Source organism: Propithecus coquereli, unplaced genomic scaffold (assembly GCF_000956105.1).
Source record: "Propithecus coquereli isolate 6110/MARCELLA unplaced genomic scaffold, Pcoq_1.0 Scaffold156, whole genome shotgun sequence".
Taxonomy (NCBI): domain Eukaryota; kingdom Metazoa; phylum Chordata; class Mammalia; order Primates; family Indriidae; genus Propithecus; species Propithecus coquereli.
Window position 1 is genome coordinate 6,055,436 of NW_012140080.1, and position 19,379 is coordinate 6,074,814.

At 44.1% G+C, this 19,379-nt stretch overlaps 1 protein-coding gene across 1 annotated transcript in view; it reads left to right on the forward strand.

Moving 5' to 3' along the window:
• Positions 1 to 5,839: 5,839 nt before the first annotated feature.
• WIPF3 (WAS/WASL interacting protein family, member 3) overlaps positions 5,840 to 19,379 on the forward strand; it is a 31,360-nt gene continuing 17,820 nt past the window's right edge. Inside the window, exons 1-4 of the mRNA XM_012640678.1 lie at positions 5,840 to 5,899; positions 10,085 to 10,217; positions 13,211 to 13,342; positions 19,089 to 19,329. Of these exons, the coding sequence (XP_012496132.1) occupies positions 5,840 to 5,899; positions 10,085 to 10,217; positions 13,211 to 13,342; positions 19,089 to 19,329 (566 nt within the window). The remainder of the gene's footprint in view (positions 5,900 to 10,084; positions 10,218 to 13,210; positions 13,343 to 19,088; positions 19,330 to 19,379) is intronic.

The window sequence follows — 19,379 nt, forward strand, 5'->3', positions numbered from 1 at the left end:
AATCTCTGAAAAACAGTATTTTTAAGATTATGACATATAAATACTGTTCATATGGAACCAAATAGGAATGTATGATTGCATTTCTCTCTCTTTGTGACCAGTATACTCTTAACATTATATGTTAAGATATGCAAATTCCGTTCTTAATCTATTAAGTTGTCCAAAATTAATGTCTTTCTTGGAAGATTTTCTCTTTTTCCTGAAGTTTCAGATTCTCTTTGTTTTTATTAGGGATAGAGGGGAGAGGAGTCTTTCTTCCTTCAATGCCTAGTATCATCCAGCTTCTTAAAAGTTCTCTTGCTCGGAATTTATTCCATTCTTTTCTTATTTGAACTGGCTGTTTTCTAGGCCTGCTGCACAGCTGTCATCCGGGGATTTCTTTTTATCGGATCTCTGGCTTTATTCCAGGGAACGCAAGCTTTAAAACAGGAAAAGATGAGAGTCTGTTGGAAACTATTGGAGCTGATATTAATAGCTAACATTTATTGAGTAATTACCAGGTGCCAAGCCCTGTATTAAGCTCATTATATGGATTACTTCATTTAATCCTCATCACAACTCATGTGGCAGTTATGATTATTCTCTTCCCAGTTTTAGAGATGAGGAAATTGAGGCCTGAAGAAGTCAGGTAACTTGCCTAAGTTATCCACTAATGAATGGTGGATTCAGGATCCCAGCCAAGACAGCAGGACTCTGGAGCTCTCATTTTAACTACAGAGAAAGGCTGTCTCCCATGGATAGAAGGCTGATGGGCCCCTCCAGGGGTGACTTACTCTGCCAAGAACACTTGGCCACTGGCAGTCTAGACCCAGATGCTTCCTTACTATTCTGAAAACTCAGCCAGAACAGAATAGTGAATTGAAGAACTAACCCCTAAACTCAGCTCTTTCCACTGTACCCTACTGCCTTCTCAACAACTGGCCAGCGCATATACTTTTGGTAGCCCCACTAGCACCAAAAGAATTGGCTCAGGGAGGAGCAAAAGGTGTCAAGAGTGTGGATTGTGGAGACACCAGGGGGAAGGAGGCTCACTGCAAACCAAAGAAGGGCTCTTTGCGTGTGGATAGGGAAGGAAAGGCCTCCACTCTTCATCGACATTTCCTGGAACTGGAGTGCGACCCAGGGTGATGACAGAGTTCTAGAACACCTATGCTGGGCATCCCAGGTCTGGTGACCTAGGGGCCCCACCTAGAGAGGTGTGGACGCAGGTTCTGCAGCGGATGAGAATACCATCAGATCCGGCAGTAAGATCCTTTCAGTGCTATTCTCGGGCTCAGCTGTGAGTCATTGTTTCTCTAGGGTCCAGTCCAAGCCCAGACTCAGAGGCTTCTGTTGGACTCTTCAAACAAAGGACCTAGAACAGTGACTGTGAGAAAAATCTAGATCAATGTACATTATCATCTATAACAAACACAACACTGTGGAAACATCTGGACCTTTCTAGAAATTTTGAGATTTCTTCCTTCTTGGTTATTTTTGTTACCTTTCTCTTCTTTCATGTGTGAGTGACGTTCATAATCCTCATTATCTTAGAGTCAACAAAGGAAGGCCATACGCTGGGACCCTGCATGTTGCCGGTAGCCAGCAGGTAGGCATCAGAGGAGAATGAGGACCACACGAGGCTCTGTGTTACCTGACAAGGGAGTTTCAGGTGCAGGTTATTTACAGTTGAGGGTATCAGCCACACAGCATAGGGTTACTCCACGCAGTTTCCATTTTAAGTGCCCTCAGCCCTCCCCCCGCCAAGGCAGCTGCTGGCTCACATTTACTGCGCTAATCAGGCTGTTCTCAGGGTCTGTCATTCGGCCTAGGCCATCCTTTCTGGCCCTGGCAAAGGCCTAGCACTTAGCTCCTTTGGCCCCAGCTTTCTTAGAAGCTCCACCCATTCTTTCTTTCTACCGCCCTTCCTTTTCCTTCTCTGGGGCCCCTTCCCTGCCCCCTCCTTCCTGCTCTGGCTCTCGCCCTCCTAGTGAAGCAACATCTACCCTGGTCTCGGGCTAGAGAGCAATTGGATCACTGCACCTGCCCAGCTGCAGGCTGCGTTGTGTTTCCTGAGTGTTTCAACCTTCGCTGTTTTCCTGGGTGTAAGAGGCTGCATGGCATAGTGGGTAAGAGAGCCAGGCTTGCCGGGCCTCACCTCTCAGCTCTGCACTTGCTGGCAGCAGCCAGGCTGCTTCACCTCTGTGCCTCCTCTGTTAGCTGGACATACGCTCATAACTAGTACCTACATCACGGGGTTGTTCAGGGATCTCTGAAATGAATTAATACACACAAAGTACTTGGGACAGTGCCCAGAATGTAAAAATGCCTTCCCAATTCTTTTCATTGTTGCTATTGTCATTATCACACTTTGCCTATTGAAGCCCCCTTGTTAATTCCCTTACCCCGACTCCAAAATCACCTCTGTGTGCCCACTGCCATAGGTATCTTTGAGGTTTCAAAGGAGGATGGGGGAAAGCCTTTAACAGAACCAGAAGTGACAGGGTGATGAGTAGGAATTGATGACAGTAATGTTATTTCATTAGTTTACAAGCTGGGAGGGGAGCATGTTTCTTTACGATAATACTTCTAGTCTCAAAGAGATAGAAGATATGGAACCTCACCAGTGTTTGAGACACTGTTCAAACTATGTATTGTTTATTAACTATTTCTAGTGTCTTGTCCTCGACGCCTACCTCCAAACTCCTTTTTTAAATTCACAAGATTGTTCTTTCCAGATCCAACATGGGTTTCAGAATCAAATTTCTCATAATTTAAAATTCAGTCTTAAAAGCCTGGGAATATTGGCATCACTGAAAAAGAGAAAGCAATGCTGAATTGGATTCACATTTCTAGGGATGGAGCAGCCAAAGGATAAAGAGTGTGAAGACAGTTTGGAAGAATCAGAGCCGAAGCATGACCTCAAAAGGCAGCAACTTCTCTTCCCACACCTGTGTGTTCTGTGGGAGCAGGTAGATGCCAGGGGAGGCAGGGGTTAAGGTTGATATTTCAACAAAATATTGACAGATTGCTCACACGGTTTTTTTTTTAAGCCGGATTCACTGGTAATAGAAAGGGGAGTGGCTAGGTTTTACACTAAAAAATACGGGGTAAGAGCAATCTATAGAAGCTGTACTGTTGGGCAAGTTATGAGTAGTACTACAGAGAATTATGAAAGATGTGTTTGGGGTCAGGGGAGCGGATGATACAGAGAAAAGTCTAGTTGAAGAAGTTTTGAAAAAAAAAAGATTTTTTAAAGCAAACTGTATTTGATGTAGACCTTAATAGGAGGCAAAGGGTTTGGCAGAGATGCAGGGCTGGGGGTGGGCAGCCCCGAAGAGAAGGTAGCCTGAGCACAGACTCGGGAGTGGAAAGCAAGAAACATGGGAGAAATCCTGAGCAGGTGAAATGAGCCTATAACTAGCCAAGGAAGGATATCTTGGGGCGGTGTGGCTCGATTCCTTGATTTGGTAGAGAATGGAAAGCCACTGAAGTATTTTGAGGAGGAGAGTCAGACAATTAGTGCTTTAAAGACGGTCTCAAAGAGAGATGAGGATCCAGGTTTGGAGACCAGCTAGGAAGCTTGGATCTGGAAAATAAATAATGGGAAAAAATATGTATATACATATATACACACAAATGTATACACGAATATATATAAATATGTATATATAAACACACACACATGTATATACAGTCATGTTTCACCTAACAAAGGGGATACTTTCTGAGAAACGCATCATTAGGTGATTTTGTCATTGCGGGAACATCATGGACTGTACTTACACAAACTTAGGCTGTGTGGCATAGCCTATTGCTCCTGGACTATACACCTGTACAGCATGTTACTACACTGAATACTGTAGGCAACTGTGACACAATGGTAAGTATTTGTGTATCTAAATATATCTAAACATGAAAAAGATACAGTGAAATACAGTATTATCTTATGGAACCACTGACATACGTGCAGTTTGTTGACCGAAAGTCCTTATGCAGAATATGACGATGCGCACACACATGCATATGTACATACACTCCCTGAGAACAAGATCCTGGCTGTCCTACCCCCGCTGTATCCCCCACTCCTAACACAATGCCTGGCACAGAGTCAGTGCTCAAACCATATATATTATTGGGTTACACTGGTATCCGGGGGGCTTGCTCTACTGATTTCTGTTTACCATCTTTTCAACCCTCTTTTCTCCAGCAGTTTCCATGAACTACTTAGTATTCATTGTATCAGTGAAATAATCATCACATGCATTTAAAGACATGTTTTTGTCCAGTATCTGATCTACCATCTGTATGTTTAATGTCCCTTTGAATTTATGGCTCTAGGGTAGTAGAATCTCCAATCCCTGCCTCCAAAACCTGTCTCCATCAGCTCTGTTGACACACATTTCTAGATCCCTCTATCTCCATATTTCTTCATTTCTACTCTTTTCATCCCTAACATTTTTCCTCCTATTTTTCCAATTATTTCCCACTGAACTTGAAATTCATATTGGAATCAAAATTCTCACTGTTGCTAAAAATAGGTACCAAAATATATTATCAGTCATGCAGTTTGTACTTAGGGAGGGATTGTTACACAGTAGAACTGCTTTATAACACCGGTTTGGATAGGAAAATGCTGGAATTTATAGGTAAACCCAGGCTAGCATATGGACATGTGGTCAAGCCCAGCAGGTGATGTTAATGAGGACTGAATTTTTCATTCTGAGTGAGATAGAAAGTCAGCGCAGGTTTCCAGTGGAATAACATGATCAGGGTGGCAGATGCTCCGCTAAGGGTAAGCGTGTTGCTCCGGGAACACAGACAGGGCTCTTCATCTGGCCCTCCAAGATCTGGAGGCTTCTTAAGAGATAGCCAAGAGACAAGTATAAAAAGAGAAAGGAGATTAGCTCAAGCTGAGGTCTGGAGGTGAGCTCCAGTGTGGAATGCTCAAGGAGTGGAAAATCTGGGCTGGTCACCAAGGGTCTTGCACAGTGTGGGGGGATTTGAATTGGATCCTAAGAACAGTGGGGACTCAGCAAGGCGTTTGTGATGGGAGTGACATAATAAATGACATGTCCTTATGAAGATTACTCTGGCTGCTATGTGGAGGAGGGCAGGACAGAAGGCAGGAAGACCACAAGAGGGAATCCAGAGGCGATTAATGCCTGCACGAAGACAGTATGGCAAGGATCGAGAAGAGGAGCCTGATTCCAGAGAAACTACTCAGGAAGAGCCAACAGGACTTTGTGATGGACTGGCTGTTGGGAATGAGGAAGAGGGAAGAGTCTTGGATGGTCTTTGGGTCCTTGAGCAAGGAGGTGGCTATAGAAAATAGTACCCAAAGTCATGCCAGCCAATGAGATAACCTTGATGGGTGGGCTTTTTTTATGAGTATCAAGAACAGGACCAGACTCGCCTATAGCCTATAGCCCCAATGAAAGGCCCCCTAATTCTGCTTTACCTGCAGAGCAGCGATGTGGCACAGGGTGAGCCAGTTCTGTGCTCTAGGTAACAGTCACGGGTCTGTATACAGTTTTGCTTAAGACATCAGGCTTTAGAAAAGGAGGTTAGTGGGTACATTCTCTTTGCTTTGTGGATTTGAATTGCATATTTGATTTCTAAAAATGAGCTATGAAACTGTTAAATCTCAATATGCTTCATTATTGAACAGCTTGACTTGTGCACATTTGGGGGTGCAGGGAACATTGTGTCAGGCTTGAGAGGGGAGGATTAGGTTTTTTAAAAAATATTTCATGTCTTTCTTTTGGATCCCAGGCTCTCTGTGTTCTCCAACATAAAGATGGTAGAAGCAGAAGGGAGACATTGTCATTCTGGCTGTCCTTGGGATTCAAACTCGGTAATGAACTGCCAGTACCCTGGCTGCTGGTACCTGTCTGCCCCCATGTTTGAGAAGACAGGGGTAGGCCGAGGCCTGGGGGTGACAAGCGGGGCTGTGTGTCTGGAAACCTGTGCACTAACTTTGGGTTTAACAGTCACATTAGAGAAGCTACCTTTAGGAGACTACGAGGATGAAATTGTATTAAAATGATAGGTTTGGATTATCTTTGAGAAAAACAACATGCTAAATTTGGATCAACTGGCTAGATTTTTGTTAGCATTTTTTACAGAAACCAATATCAGAAAGGTGCAGGAATGGCTTATGGTGGCAGGGTGACAAATAGCAGGAGACATGCATTTCAAAGTCCTTTCCCCAAACTACACTGTAAGGGTTAGACTCATTTGTTGGAATGACAAACAGATATGAAAAGATTTTATAATTTATCAAGGTAAGAGGAAAGGCACCTCACTTCACCAATTTTTAGTCCTACCCTTGGCTCTGTTAGTGCTGTCATTCAATTCTTACGTTTATAACCTTACTGGCACATTTCAGTTTGGCAACCTTTACAGCCAAGGAGATGATCTAATTTGCATCTTTTTAGGATCCTGGGTTATTTCTTTTGAAGCTTGCTGTAGAAGAACTGAGTCAACAAAAGCTTTGTGTGGAACCCAACAAATTGTCACACTCAGTAATAGTGTTAACAAGAAAGAACAAGCGCAAACTCTGAAGTAATGTTTTGTTGGTTTTTTGTTTTGCTGTGTGTGTGGTTTTTATTCTTTGGTGCCTATTTCTGCCATGGGAAAAGTGTGCAGAAGTGCTTTCTCTGCCTTGATTACATATTTAGTGAAGTTGCCAATGATTAGGATTTGCATAGAATAAAATGTTCAGTGAATATTTGGAAATCTTCTCTTTGCTCTTTCTGCATCCTGTAACCACAGTAACAAGAACTCTTGGGGTAGTAGATTTTTAAGAAAGATTTTTAAGAAAGCAAATTATGGTTGAGTTGTAAATAAATACTGCAGATGGAGTGGAAATGACTGTCTTTGTGTAATGTCATCTTCAGAGTACAAATGAGTATGTCCTTCTATGCAAAACCCATTGAGTCTAAATATACTGCATATGGCCGCTTTAGCCACGAAATTATTCTTTTCTACCTCTCAGGAGAGGAGAGGATTGAAGGGTCCATACCAACATCAGGCGAGAGAGAGCCCTCTAGTGGAAGAGAGTCAGGGCAGACCCTGGAGCGGGAAAGACAGCCAAGACGTCAAAGCGATGCCAGATTTAGCCCAGAGAGTTGAACTGCATGTGAGCACGACGTGACTTACATATCCTCCTGCCGACTTGGAAGATGTTTATTAACAAATCTGCGGTGTAGAATTGTCAAGGACTTACTGAGGCACGTGCTAAGTAGGTACTAAAATTAAAATCATTATTTCAAGGACATGAAACATTCTTCATAGCCCTCGCCCAAAAGCTTGGGATGGGCCAGGTTGGGGAGCAGAAGATACATTTTGCTAGTAAACAATAGAAACTGTATGAGATGACCCTCGCCTTGGGGGTGGGGAGGGGGAAGTAAGGGATAGCGTTTTTCTCATCATTCCAGTTGCTTCTTTAAACAAAAGAATACACCATCCTAACCCTTGCTTCCCCCAAGACTGTTTGGGCTGTGAATATCATTATAATTCACTGGGTTGTTTATCCTATACCTAGAAAGAAAATTATAAAGCACTTTCTTTCCCAAATCCCTGACCATAATGCATACCTGAGAAAAATTCCCTGCTGTACATATGCACTTAGATATGCATTTCATATATATGATATACAACGCCTATATATACGAGACCTGTCTGGAAAGTATCCAGCCATTGTTAATATAATATATTATTATATTAATATAATAAATTATTTTATATATTGTATTATTAATGTATAATAAATTATATATTATATACCTTATATATTATTTAATTATATTATATATTAATAATGCAATATAATATATAATAACTTATTATATGTTATATTATATTGATATTATAATATATATTATATTAACAATGGCTGGATACTTTCTGGACAGGCCTTGTATATCTCTCCAATGAATTAGGGTTGGGGCCCCCTTGCTCACAATTTTCCTGTTAACCATCATCTGTAAGGTTCAAAGGCATCTCAAAGGTTCAAAGGTTCAAAAGGCATCTTTCCTGGCAACAAGAATCAGACTTTGAAGTTTGTGCCCTTCAAAGCCTGCAGAAGATTCGTGACCCATGCAAGAGAGTCAGCAGTGAAACTGTAGACTCAGCACATTTTAGCCAAAACCACAATTGCCTTTGTTTCCAGTCTGTGACACGAGAGTCCATGAGTTTCTAGTCAGCAAACCTGATTTGTCCTTTTCTGAACAGGAACTGGCTATAGCAAGGATTTGTAAACCCTGTTTGTACTTCGGGGACCATCTGAGGTCTCGTGTCTTCCTTAAAGCCTGCTCGGCCCTGATGAACATGGCCACTGCTGAGTGTTCAGGGGTCTTCCTCTCCGTGTCTCGCCTGGGTGCAGAGTCACACGCTGCATCGTATAGGGGCTTAACTCCCTTGCAGGGTGTGCCTGTCTCCCTGTACGTTGTATGCCTGGACAGCAAGGGCAGTGTCTTATACATCTTGGGTCTAGTTCATTCATTCATTCACTCAGTCATTCATCCACTCAGTCATTCATCCAGCAAATACTTAGCCTACCTTGGGCCAGGTCCCATTCTACTCTCGAGGATATATCGGTGAACAAAACAAACAGGGTCTTTTTTCCTGATATGGAGTCCTTGGGGGTAATGAACATTAAACTCATAACCACAAATGGAAAATTTCCACAATGGGAATATAAATGTAGACTTACATGCCATAATAAATGTGACAGAGGAAAAAGGAATATGGTACCCTTAGAGAGAACAATGGGTGGCCTTATTTATATTTTGGATCAGAAAAGGCCTCCAAAGTGCTGATGTTTAAGTTGAAACCCAAAGACACATGGCATTCCCTGTACACACAGCAGGAGCTAAGAAGTATTTCTCGCTTTGAGAAATGATCAGCCATCTCTAAGGTCACATATTGGTATAACCTCCTAACCTCAGAGAATCCTCCTGGCAGTGTCTTCCAGTGCAGTCCTTCCCTCCCCTCACTTGCCACCGGCCTGCCAGTGTTCCTCCCGGTGCTCCCCAACGCTAACAACCCAAGGCAACCCCTGCTGCGCCATCTCGAGCTGCAGTGGAATTGAAGCAGTAGATCTCAGGCTACATGCAGAATTAGGATGAAAGTTGTTCTCGCGGATATATTTACGAAGCAGTTCAGCAGCCTGTAGCACACTGATCCTAGGATTGCATACGCCCTTGATATAGCTATGGGGTTGCAAAGTGAAAAGCACGTGGCCTTTGGGATTCAGCCTTCTGGGTCTGAACTCCAGCCCTGTGACCTCAAATAGACAAGGTCCTAGTCTCATTTCCATCTGTGAAAGGAGGGCAAACTCACCTTAAACTCACGAGGTGAGTTTAAACTGTGAGCACTAATGTAACACACCAGGCACAGAGTGGGCAGTCACTAAACATTCATCATCATCTCCTGCCCTCCCTTTCTCCCCAATTTTCTGACCCCTAGTTTCTCCTGAGTTCCCTAGTTCTCCCGTCTGCCCCATGACCACATGAAGGCTAGCATCTCGCCCTCAAAACCAGCTCAGAGGTTCTGAATCTGCTTCAATTAAGAGACATGTGGGCCACCGGGACCCAACAGCATGGAGGACGTGCATACCTAGGGACTGAGCAAGACTTTAGTACTGTCCAAGGCAAGACAGGGCACAGGAGCAATGCCTGTCATTGAGCTCGGGGGTCGGCCAAGGATTTGGTCCAGAAGTGGACCTGAGGCACCCGACAGGGTGATCACTCAGAATCTGGGAGCAGGGGCCGGGTACACACAGACAGAAGCCCAGGTATGGGGTGCCTTACCTAGGAGGGAGGAAGAGGGGGCTATGAGTTAGGGCTCGCTAAGACCTCCAGGAGTTTGAGCACAAAGTAAGCACTTGGGCCTGGATCATCTAAAGGAAAGAGTCCATTCTGGGTCTGCAGGGAGAGGTGTGAGCAGGACCTGAGACTGTCTCCATCAAGACCTGTAGGAACTGCATCCGTGAGATCAGCCTTGGAATGGAGCAGAAAGGCAGAAAACTGCAGGAGGAGAAACAGCAGACCAGACTGGACGTTTTGTTTATCTGCAAATCCCTCTTGTTCCCTTACAGGTAAGCACAGACACTTCCAGCTCGAGAAGGGCTGATCCGAAAGGTCGGAGCGCGCTGTTGGCTGATATCCAGCAAGGAACTCGCCTGCGAAAAGTGACGCAGATCAATGACCGCAGCGCCCCGCAGATCGAGGGTAAGTGAGCACCATGGCCCGACCTCCCGTGAGGCACAGGCTCCTGTGGCTGGGGCCACAGTTGCTTCCCAGGACACACATCTGCCATCTCAGACCTGCTCAACGGACAGGCCAAGTGGATGAGAGAATCGGAGATTCCTTTTCAGATCCTCAGATGGTTTGGAGCATATCTTCCATCACTCTTCAGATGCAAATAAAAAAAAAAAAAAGAACACCATGGTTCGGTAACTTTACTTATTGTGATAAAATACACATAACATAAAATGCACCATTTTAAAGTATCCCAGTCAATGGCATTTATCAATAGTACCTTGACAATGCTGTTGCAATGTTCACCTCCACCCAGTTCCAGAACATTTCCATCACCCCAAAAAGGAAACCCCATACCCATGAGTAGTCATTCCCCTCCCTCCCAGCCCTCAGCTCCATGGCTTTGCCTATTCTGGATATTTCATAGAAACAGAATCATACAATTGTGGCCCTTGGTGACTTGGTTCTCTCATGTAGCCTAATGTTCTCAAGCTTCATCCATGCTGTGTCAGTACTTCCCTTTTTATCATTGAACAATATTTCATTGTGTGGACACAGCACATTTTATGGACGCTGTGTAGGGTAGCACTTAAAGATCACTTACCCTGTGTCAACGTTGTCCTCAAACTCAGTAATAAAAAATGAAAGTCTCAACATTTAAAAAAAAAAAAAGTAAAGTTTTTGTTTCGTTTTTCATAAGGAGAAGATTTATTAAGAATTCTGTCTCAGAGGATTATATGACTGAAGCTTTCTGTCTCCTAGAGTATGATATAATAAAAGGAGTCCCGTGCCCAGGTCCGATGACTCGTGTTGAGTTCTGGCTCTGCTACCCGACAAATCAAGGAACCTCTTTAAGGCTATTTGCTTATCTGCAAAATGGGAGAGATAATAATACCTGCTCTTTTTTTCTTTTTTTGGTCAAGATTGTTGAAAGTTGCAATAGTATATGCAGAAAAATTTAGCATAGGTTAAGCATCCCTAATCTGAAAATCCCAAATCCAAAAGTTTTTGAGGGCCACAGTGCCACAAGTGGGTAATAAGATGACATTGTCACGCTGCAGAAAAAGTGCCTGCAAGCGACATGGTGAAAATGCGTGATGGGTTTCTGGAAGGGCCAGAGCAATGTGCATTCATAACGGAACAAGAAATCATACCAGTTTATAAAATCAAAGAGAGACTTCTAAGACAAAAACCATTGTTAAAGAGGCAGATGACTCTGGAGGAAATGTTTTAAAAAGCCATCTAGCAGCACTTCCTCATCCCCAGAGGACCCACTTCCTGGTCCCTCAATTGGTTCTGATGTTTCCTCTCACCTAAAAAAATAAAATGCAGTGCACAGTAACCTTTTAGTCAAAACACAGCATTGCAGCTGGAGACTGAAAGCCTGCTGTTGTTTGTTGTGGCTGTTGTTTAACGGCCGATACAGGTATTGTAGTGCGGCTCCTGTGTTGCTTAGTTACCTTGAGCACATCATTTTTTCATTGTATTAATGGTATGTCATATTTTTTACCATTAAGTATTTATGTGTGAGTAAGTTTAAGAAAATGACCTCTTATCTGTAGCATATAAATTCACAGTCGGGAATGATGGTGATGCCAAACACCCACAGATGGTCCACATGGGTGGCTGAGATAGTGACACCTTTGCTTTCTAATGTCTCAATATACACCAACTTTGTTTTACGCACAAAATTATTAAAAATGTGGTATAAGATTAACCCTCAGGCTATATGTATGGGTACATATGAAACATACATAAATTTCATGTTTAGACTCTGATCCCATTCTCTAAGATATCTCATTATGTAAATACAAATGTTTCAAAATTTTTACAAAATCTGAAATTCAAAACATTTCTGGTCCCAGGCTCAGATAAGGAATACTCCCCACCCTGTAATGTAAGGTATTATTATGTCTTCATATATTTTGCAATGATTTGCACAACGGTAATTCTTAAAGATAGTCCTAAAAATATAATTGTTTCTCCTATATATAATTATATATGTTAATGCACAAGGATAGACAAATTTTCAAGACATAGTTCAACATTGCTTACAATAAAAATTAATTTCTGGTTAGACCCACTATCTAATTGGTTAAGCCCAATTAACAGATAAATTCATTTTATTGGAATACTCCTATTCCAACACTTCTTAATCATTCCAATGAATAATGAATGGTATTAATGCTCAGAATAATCTGGCCACTTTCATCCACCAGTGGGCACTGTGCCCTAATTGCTCAGTGTATATATTTGCTCCAGGTTGTAAATATTAATATTTTCTGCCAGGAATTCTTGTCTAAGCAGAATATCTTCTCATTTTCTGTAGTTGGTAAATCATATGGAAGGCTGGAGTTAGTGACCCGTCTCCTCCGGGCTCATGAGATTTCTGTTCCGTAGACTAAAAGGCAGGGAAGCATCAGGGGCTCAGGCCCAGGAGCTGCGGAGACAGGAAGGGAAATTCTGAAGCACAAATCACTGCTGTCCGTCCTTCCTGCTTGCCATTCTGGCCAACGCTCTGTGGACAAGAAGTTAAAATGACTGAATGAATTAAATCCATGGGTTTTCTTTGTCTAGTCCTCCCACAGCCAAGTTGCAAATAGGACCAGCTCTATCCCTGCCATGTTTGGTTTCTAATTCAAAAGGTGCTACCAGTTCCCCCGTTGGCATCTACAGAATGGCAGTATTCAAGTCCCTTTGTTTTGGTCACTTTTGGAAGGGTAGTTGGCCACAATCAGTCACTTCTTTGGTAGGACTGGGGAGAGTAGTAGACAGGCCGAGGCACATGGGTCTGCAGGGTATCAAGGCGGAGGGTGCTTAGGGAGGATGCTGAGTGGAAGGATGACATTAGAGGTGGGAGAATGGGCAGGTGACAAGTGCAGTGTTAGACCATGGCCCAGACTGAGAACTGGCTGCTCGACTCTGCTCACAAGTCCTTATCTACCTGCCTCTTCTTTCTAAAGGTTCTAAGGGAACCAGCAAAGAAGGAGGAGGGTCTACGAACTCCCGAGCTGTGAGCACACCCCCAGCCCTGGGAGACCTGTTTGCTGGTGGCTTTCCCGTATTGCGCCCAGCAGGCCAGAGGGATGCAGCAGGTAAGGAAGAATTCAGCCTGCCTGTCTTGTGGTCTTTATCTCCTTATCTTATGAAACCAACTGGGCAATCCAGACATGCCAGTAAGTGACATGTTTTTAGTGAGCAGTCATAGAGAAGGAGATCATGTATTTGGGCCCTTAAGCACTAGAAGTTTCCAAACCACAAAATTGCTCATGGAATCTTTTAAATCATCATCCTGTTTAAATTATTCCATTGTAACAGTTGAAGAATGACTCGCAATAGTGTGTAGTACTTAGTGATGGTGTGTTGGTGGCCCAAACTGCAACATATAGACAGAAGGTACAAATCGTAATAGAAGATCATAGTGACATCACTGTGGACTCACTAGCAACCTGTGAGTTGTAATGGTTTAGTCATTGTATCAGTAGGTATTGCTGTGTAACAAAATACCCTAAAACCTAAAAGCTTTAAATAACCATTTAGTTAGCCTACAATTGTGTGGGTTAGCAATTTAGGGTGGTCTCAGCTGGGCTCCCTCTAGCATCTGCAAACAACTGCAGGTTGAATGGTGGCTTTGCTGTTCTTGTACTTCACCTGTCTCTGGGCCCTCCACTGCAATAACTGGCCTGACTCACCTCTGATCCATGTGGTCTCTCAGTATCCAGCAAGCTGGCCTGAGCTTGGTTTCATGGCAAAGGCGGGGTTCCAAGAGAAAAGACAGAAGTGTATAAAGTCTCTTGAGGCTTGGTCCCATTACTAGGAAATAACTTGGAAGTTTAGGAAGTATTACTTTAGTAATACCACATCCTCTTGGCCAAAGCAAGTCACAAGGCCAGCTCAGAGACAAGGATGGGTAAATAGACTTCACCTATTGATGAGAACAGCTACAAAGTCACATTTCAAAGATTACGGAATCAGGCATGAGTGGGTGATCGAGGCCATTTTTGTCATCAGTCTACTGTGGTCATTTGTGTTGTAGTGGGCATCAGATATTTTGAAAGTACTGAATTAAAATTGGGCAAATATTAATATATATTCACTATGAGCAAAAAGAGTGTTCTTATTATTGTGCTCTTCAGCCAGCAACTGATTAAACGCCAGGAATATCATTAATTTAAGGACTATGAAGATCTTCTACCAGATCTTCCACAATGTGGCTTTTCTAACCTTTTCTGTGGCCTCTGTGACTGTTTAACATCATGGAATGCACTTGCTGCCTGCACCCACCGATAAGTCCAGCAAAGATAAGGCCTCCAGGGTGCTCTGAGATCTAACTTCAACCTTCTCATAGGGCCATTTTCATTTTCTCAGTTTCACTGAGAGTTTGGCAGAAAAGATAGTGCAAAGATCTTCCTCAATAATGAGAGTGGATGTTCTTCAGTGTCCTCTTATTTTTCAAAATTTCTGAGCATTATCAACTATCCTTTGGGATATAAAGCTTCTACCAGTTTCTCTTCATAGAAATAACGATGGGAAAAGTGACCCCCAGTAAGGTGTCCATAGGGACTAGCCAGAGGGAGCCGGCAGTCCTCCTCCCTGCCTGCTTGTCTCTAACAGGACACACATGTCAGATATTTGAGACACTGTGTTGTGGAACAAAAGAATTCATCTATTTAGAGATCGAGGTCCATAATGAAGTGACTAATGATGCCTGTTACAGGATGGAAACTCATGGAGAAAGCCAACAGGTAGATGCACAGATTGGGCACATGCCAGGGTAAGACAGACCATAGCTCTCCTCTCTCAGCACTCTCCTCAGCCCCCTTCTCATTCATAGAAGAGGTCTTAGGACTGTGCTTCCTCTCTGATCTTACTGCCTACCATTCTTGCTGGCTCATGCCCTCCACTCCACCCACACTGCCCTCTTTGCTCTTGTACACACTGTGCATGTTGCTGCCACAGGGCCCTTGCACCACCTGCTCCCTTGGCCTGAAAGACTCTTCCCCGGGCGTCCACACCGCCTACTCTCTCCCTTCCTTCAGGTCTCTGCTCAGGTGACACCTGACCAATGTACAGTGAGGTCTTTACTCAGCATCCCACGTAAAAGATCAGTCCTACTTCTTCATTCCATATCTCTGTTACCTTGATTTATCTTTCTTATATTACTTATCACCATTTGATGCACTTTATATTTAGTGGTTTATTTGTTTATTGTCTGCCTTATCGCTATAAGTGTAAGCTCCATGAAGGCAAGGCTATATTTTTTCACTGACTTAAAAATGCCTGGCACATAGTAGGTGGTCAGTAAATATCTATTGAATGGAATCTGTGAATGGATAGCATGGTTGCTGACTTACCCATTAGGCATCATACGCACAGCATCTAGGGCTCACAATACTTTTAGAGACCCACGAAAATATTTAACTTTCTTTTAAAATCAGAAGAAAAAACACAATCTTTTAGAGTCAGAGATAATATTTGTCTTTATACCAATGCAGTCATAAATATAAACATATTTACAGTGGAAGGGGCCCACAAAGGCAAAAGTGACTAGGGTTCTTGGAGTCATCATGCAGCCGTGGCTCAGAGCTCTGAGGGAGTGACAATTAGAATAAGATACAATTAGAAAACATTATCACTGGGTCGTATAGAATGTGTAGTTAGACTCCCATGCAAGCAAAGTTCTTCTGGAAAATGTATACAGATTTAAGGAAGAAGAAATAGTTCATCTTTTGATAAACCCTCAGACTCTAACAGCGGAATCCTTTCATACCGGCAAAGCATCCTTGATGCCCTCGAGCTGGCCCTTCCCCACCCACTTCTTGGTCTCCTTTTGTGTTTTCTTTGGATTTCTAGGGCTGGCATTTGTTATGAAGGACAGCCTCCTCCCTTCCTTCCCTTGGCTCTCTTTTTTTTTTTTTTGAGACAGAGTCTCTCTCTGGCGCCCCAGGTAGAATGCAGTGGTGTCATCGTAGCTCACTGCAACCTCAAACTCCTGATCTCAAGAAATCCTCCTGCCTCAGCCTCCCAGAGTGCTAGGATTACAGGTGTGAGCCACCACGCCTGACCCCCTTGGCTCTCTTGGAGCACTCTGCTGGCCCTGGCCTGCCCACTTCCCTCGCCCGCACGTGTGCCTCCAGTTCCTCTCTCTCCTGTGGGTCTCACCTTCGTCCCCAAGTGGGCATGACCATAAGCCGAGCAAGGATTTGGGTCGCCCTTGCTTTTCACATTAGGATACAAATAGGTTTGTCCACATTTCTCATTTGGCTTGCTGCCCAGTAAGCAGAGGATCCTATATTTTTAACTGACTCACTTGGAGGGATTTTGAATCTTGGATGCATGGTGTCCTCAGTCACTTGAAAAGTTTGGATGCGTTATTCAAGTGTAGTCTCTATTCTGTTTTTCATACTTACCCCTTTAACTTTCCTTCAATAACTGGGCGTATAGGTTGGCCTCGCCTTGTTTAGAGAGCTGCCCAGGTCCTCCCTCGTCACCTCTGCGCACTATGGAAACAGGTTTGAGAACTTTTGGGCAGGAATGTGACACCTGCCTTAGATAGCACATGAAATGTCTAAGGTTGGAGTTGCAGGCAGATGATCCTTTCTCTGGAAAGGGAAGGTAGGGTCCTTCCGCTCCTGGTCATGGTCAGCTGGTTGTTCTGGCACTTCCGCCTTTGACCCCCAGGGGAATCGAGTCAGCCAAGGTGGATGGATTAGTGCAAAGACATTATCTCTTCTGGAATCACCTCAGAAAGAATATTTAACAGAGGAATAATGATGTTACTGCCTTACCTTAAGAACAGCCACTCAATAGCACTGTTGTCCAGGTGACTGTCACATCATAGCCAGAGGGTCTCCCATTTGGAAAGCCAGATAACTGAGGTCCTGCCCACTTTGTCAGCCCTCACAGTCACTCTTACCATGCCTTGCTTTGACTGGCCTGGCTTTTGACATCAAGTGCCTTAGGGTGATTTAGCACCTGCTTGGGTAAGCACACTGGAGCCGCAGGCTCTGAAAAGCTCAGAACCCCTGGTAGATGCTGGGGTTTATGATCTGAAATGAACACTGCTGCATTTCCTATTCTGCAGAACCCAGGAAGTTGTAGGTGTGAGAAGCCTCCATTTTTTTCAAGTGTTTTCCACGTGTTGTCATATGGATTATAAAACATAGGGGTGCTAAAATAGGGAACAGTGTACTCTCCAGAATGTCTTTTAGGAAGAGCGCTATACTTGGAGGAAGTATTTTAATATGCCTCCTGAGTAGACAGTGATACTCCAAGGACATATTTAATTGATGACTACAGAATGTCTGTGTAGTAAAGAGGAAGGGGAACTTTTTTCTTTTTAGAGACAGGCAGAGAGAAAAAAGGGTGAGAACCAGCAATATGGTGCAGAGTTGTGCAGAGCCCCTTCCAGGGACCGCCCCCCCTCCACCCCAGTCTTCTGTGAAGTCCACCAAACACAAACGCTTACCATGAGCAGCAATTTGTTGCCATTGTTGAATTCAAAGAGGCATTGAATTAAGTTGGGGCAGATACAGTGAAGGATCTAGAAGGTGAGAAAGCCAGGAGACCAAGAAATTGCCAGCCCCTTGGGAATTAGCATAAGTTTTTGGGAAAGGGTTTTTTTTTTCCAAGTTTATATGTATTTTTATTTTTTTATTTCAGCATATATGGGGGTACAAATGTTTAGGTTACATATATTGCCTTTGCCCTGAGTCAGAGCTTCAAGCCTGTCCATCCCCCAGATGGTGCGTACCGCACCCATTAGATGTGTATATACAGATCCCCTCCTTGCCCCCATCTGCCTGACACCTGATGAATGTTACTACTATATGTGCACATTTAAGTGTTGAGCAGTTAATACCAATTTGATGGTGAGTACATGTGGTGCTTGTTTTTCCATTCTTGGGATACTTCACTTAGTAGAATGGGCTCTAGCTCTGTTCAGAATAATACAAGAGGTGCTATATCACCATTGTTTTTTGTGGCTGAGTAGACCTCCATGGTATACACATACCACATTTTATTAATCCATTCATGTATTGATGGGCACTTGGGCTGTTTCCACATCTTCGCAACTGTGAATTGTGCTGCTATAAACATTCTAGCACAGATGTCTTTTTTATAGAATGTCTTTTTTTTTCTTTGGGTAGATGCCCAGTAATGGGATTGCTGGATCAAATGGTAGTTCTACTTGTAGCTCTCTGAAGTATCTCCATATTACAGGAAAGGGCGTTTGGAACTTCCAGAAGCCATGGCACTGGGAGGTTCAAGGTCATTGGACCTGGATTGTCAAGGGCAAGTGCCTCCCTCCTGACTTACCTTATATATTCAGGGAATGATGCATTTTCTGTTCTCAATACAGAAACAAAGGAAGTCCTTGTTCACAAAATTCTGGGAGTGAGGAAAACCTCCGTAGGCAGGACTTCTGGTTGGTACACTAGAGAATCCAGACTAGAGCTAAGGGCTGATGGACCTAGCAGGTAACAGTGAGTGTGAGGGTGGCCCTGCGATGAGGAAGGGCGAAGGAGCTCAGGGCGGTCCTCTGCCCTAGGCTGGGAGACCTGGAGAACCCTGAGCGGATGAGAGCAGAGGTGGCATGCATAGGAAGGCTGGTAGCCTTGCCTGGGCTTGTCTTAGAGGAGGACAGCTCCTTGGGGCTGGTCCGGCTGGCCCTCCTGTGTGACAGCTGTGACACCTGAGGACTCTCAGTGGATGTGCAGAAAAAGGAGTCTACCGTGCAGCTCACTGACGGCATGCATAAGTGCCCTGAGTGCCGCCCACACGCTTGGGGGTTCTCCTTCCTTTCTTGCCGAACTCACCCAGAATTTGTTTCACTTCCAGGTACCAAGACAGGGCAGGGCCCTGGCTCCCGAGCGCCTTCTCCCAGACTTCCCACCAAAACCATCAGCGGCTCGCTCAACCCCCCTGCATCTCCCAGGCTAGGCAATGCCTCCGAGACGCATGGCGGTGCCAGGACAATCCCTCCTCGTCCCAACGTGCCCGCTCCACCACCTCCCAACCTGCCCCCGCCTCCCCCGCCCCTACCCCCACCCCTGCCCCCGTCCTCCCCTGCCAAAGCTCCGCTGGTGTCCCCGCCTGGCCCACCGACCAAAGGGAACCCCCCGGTGGTGG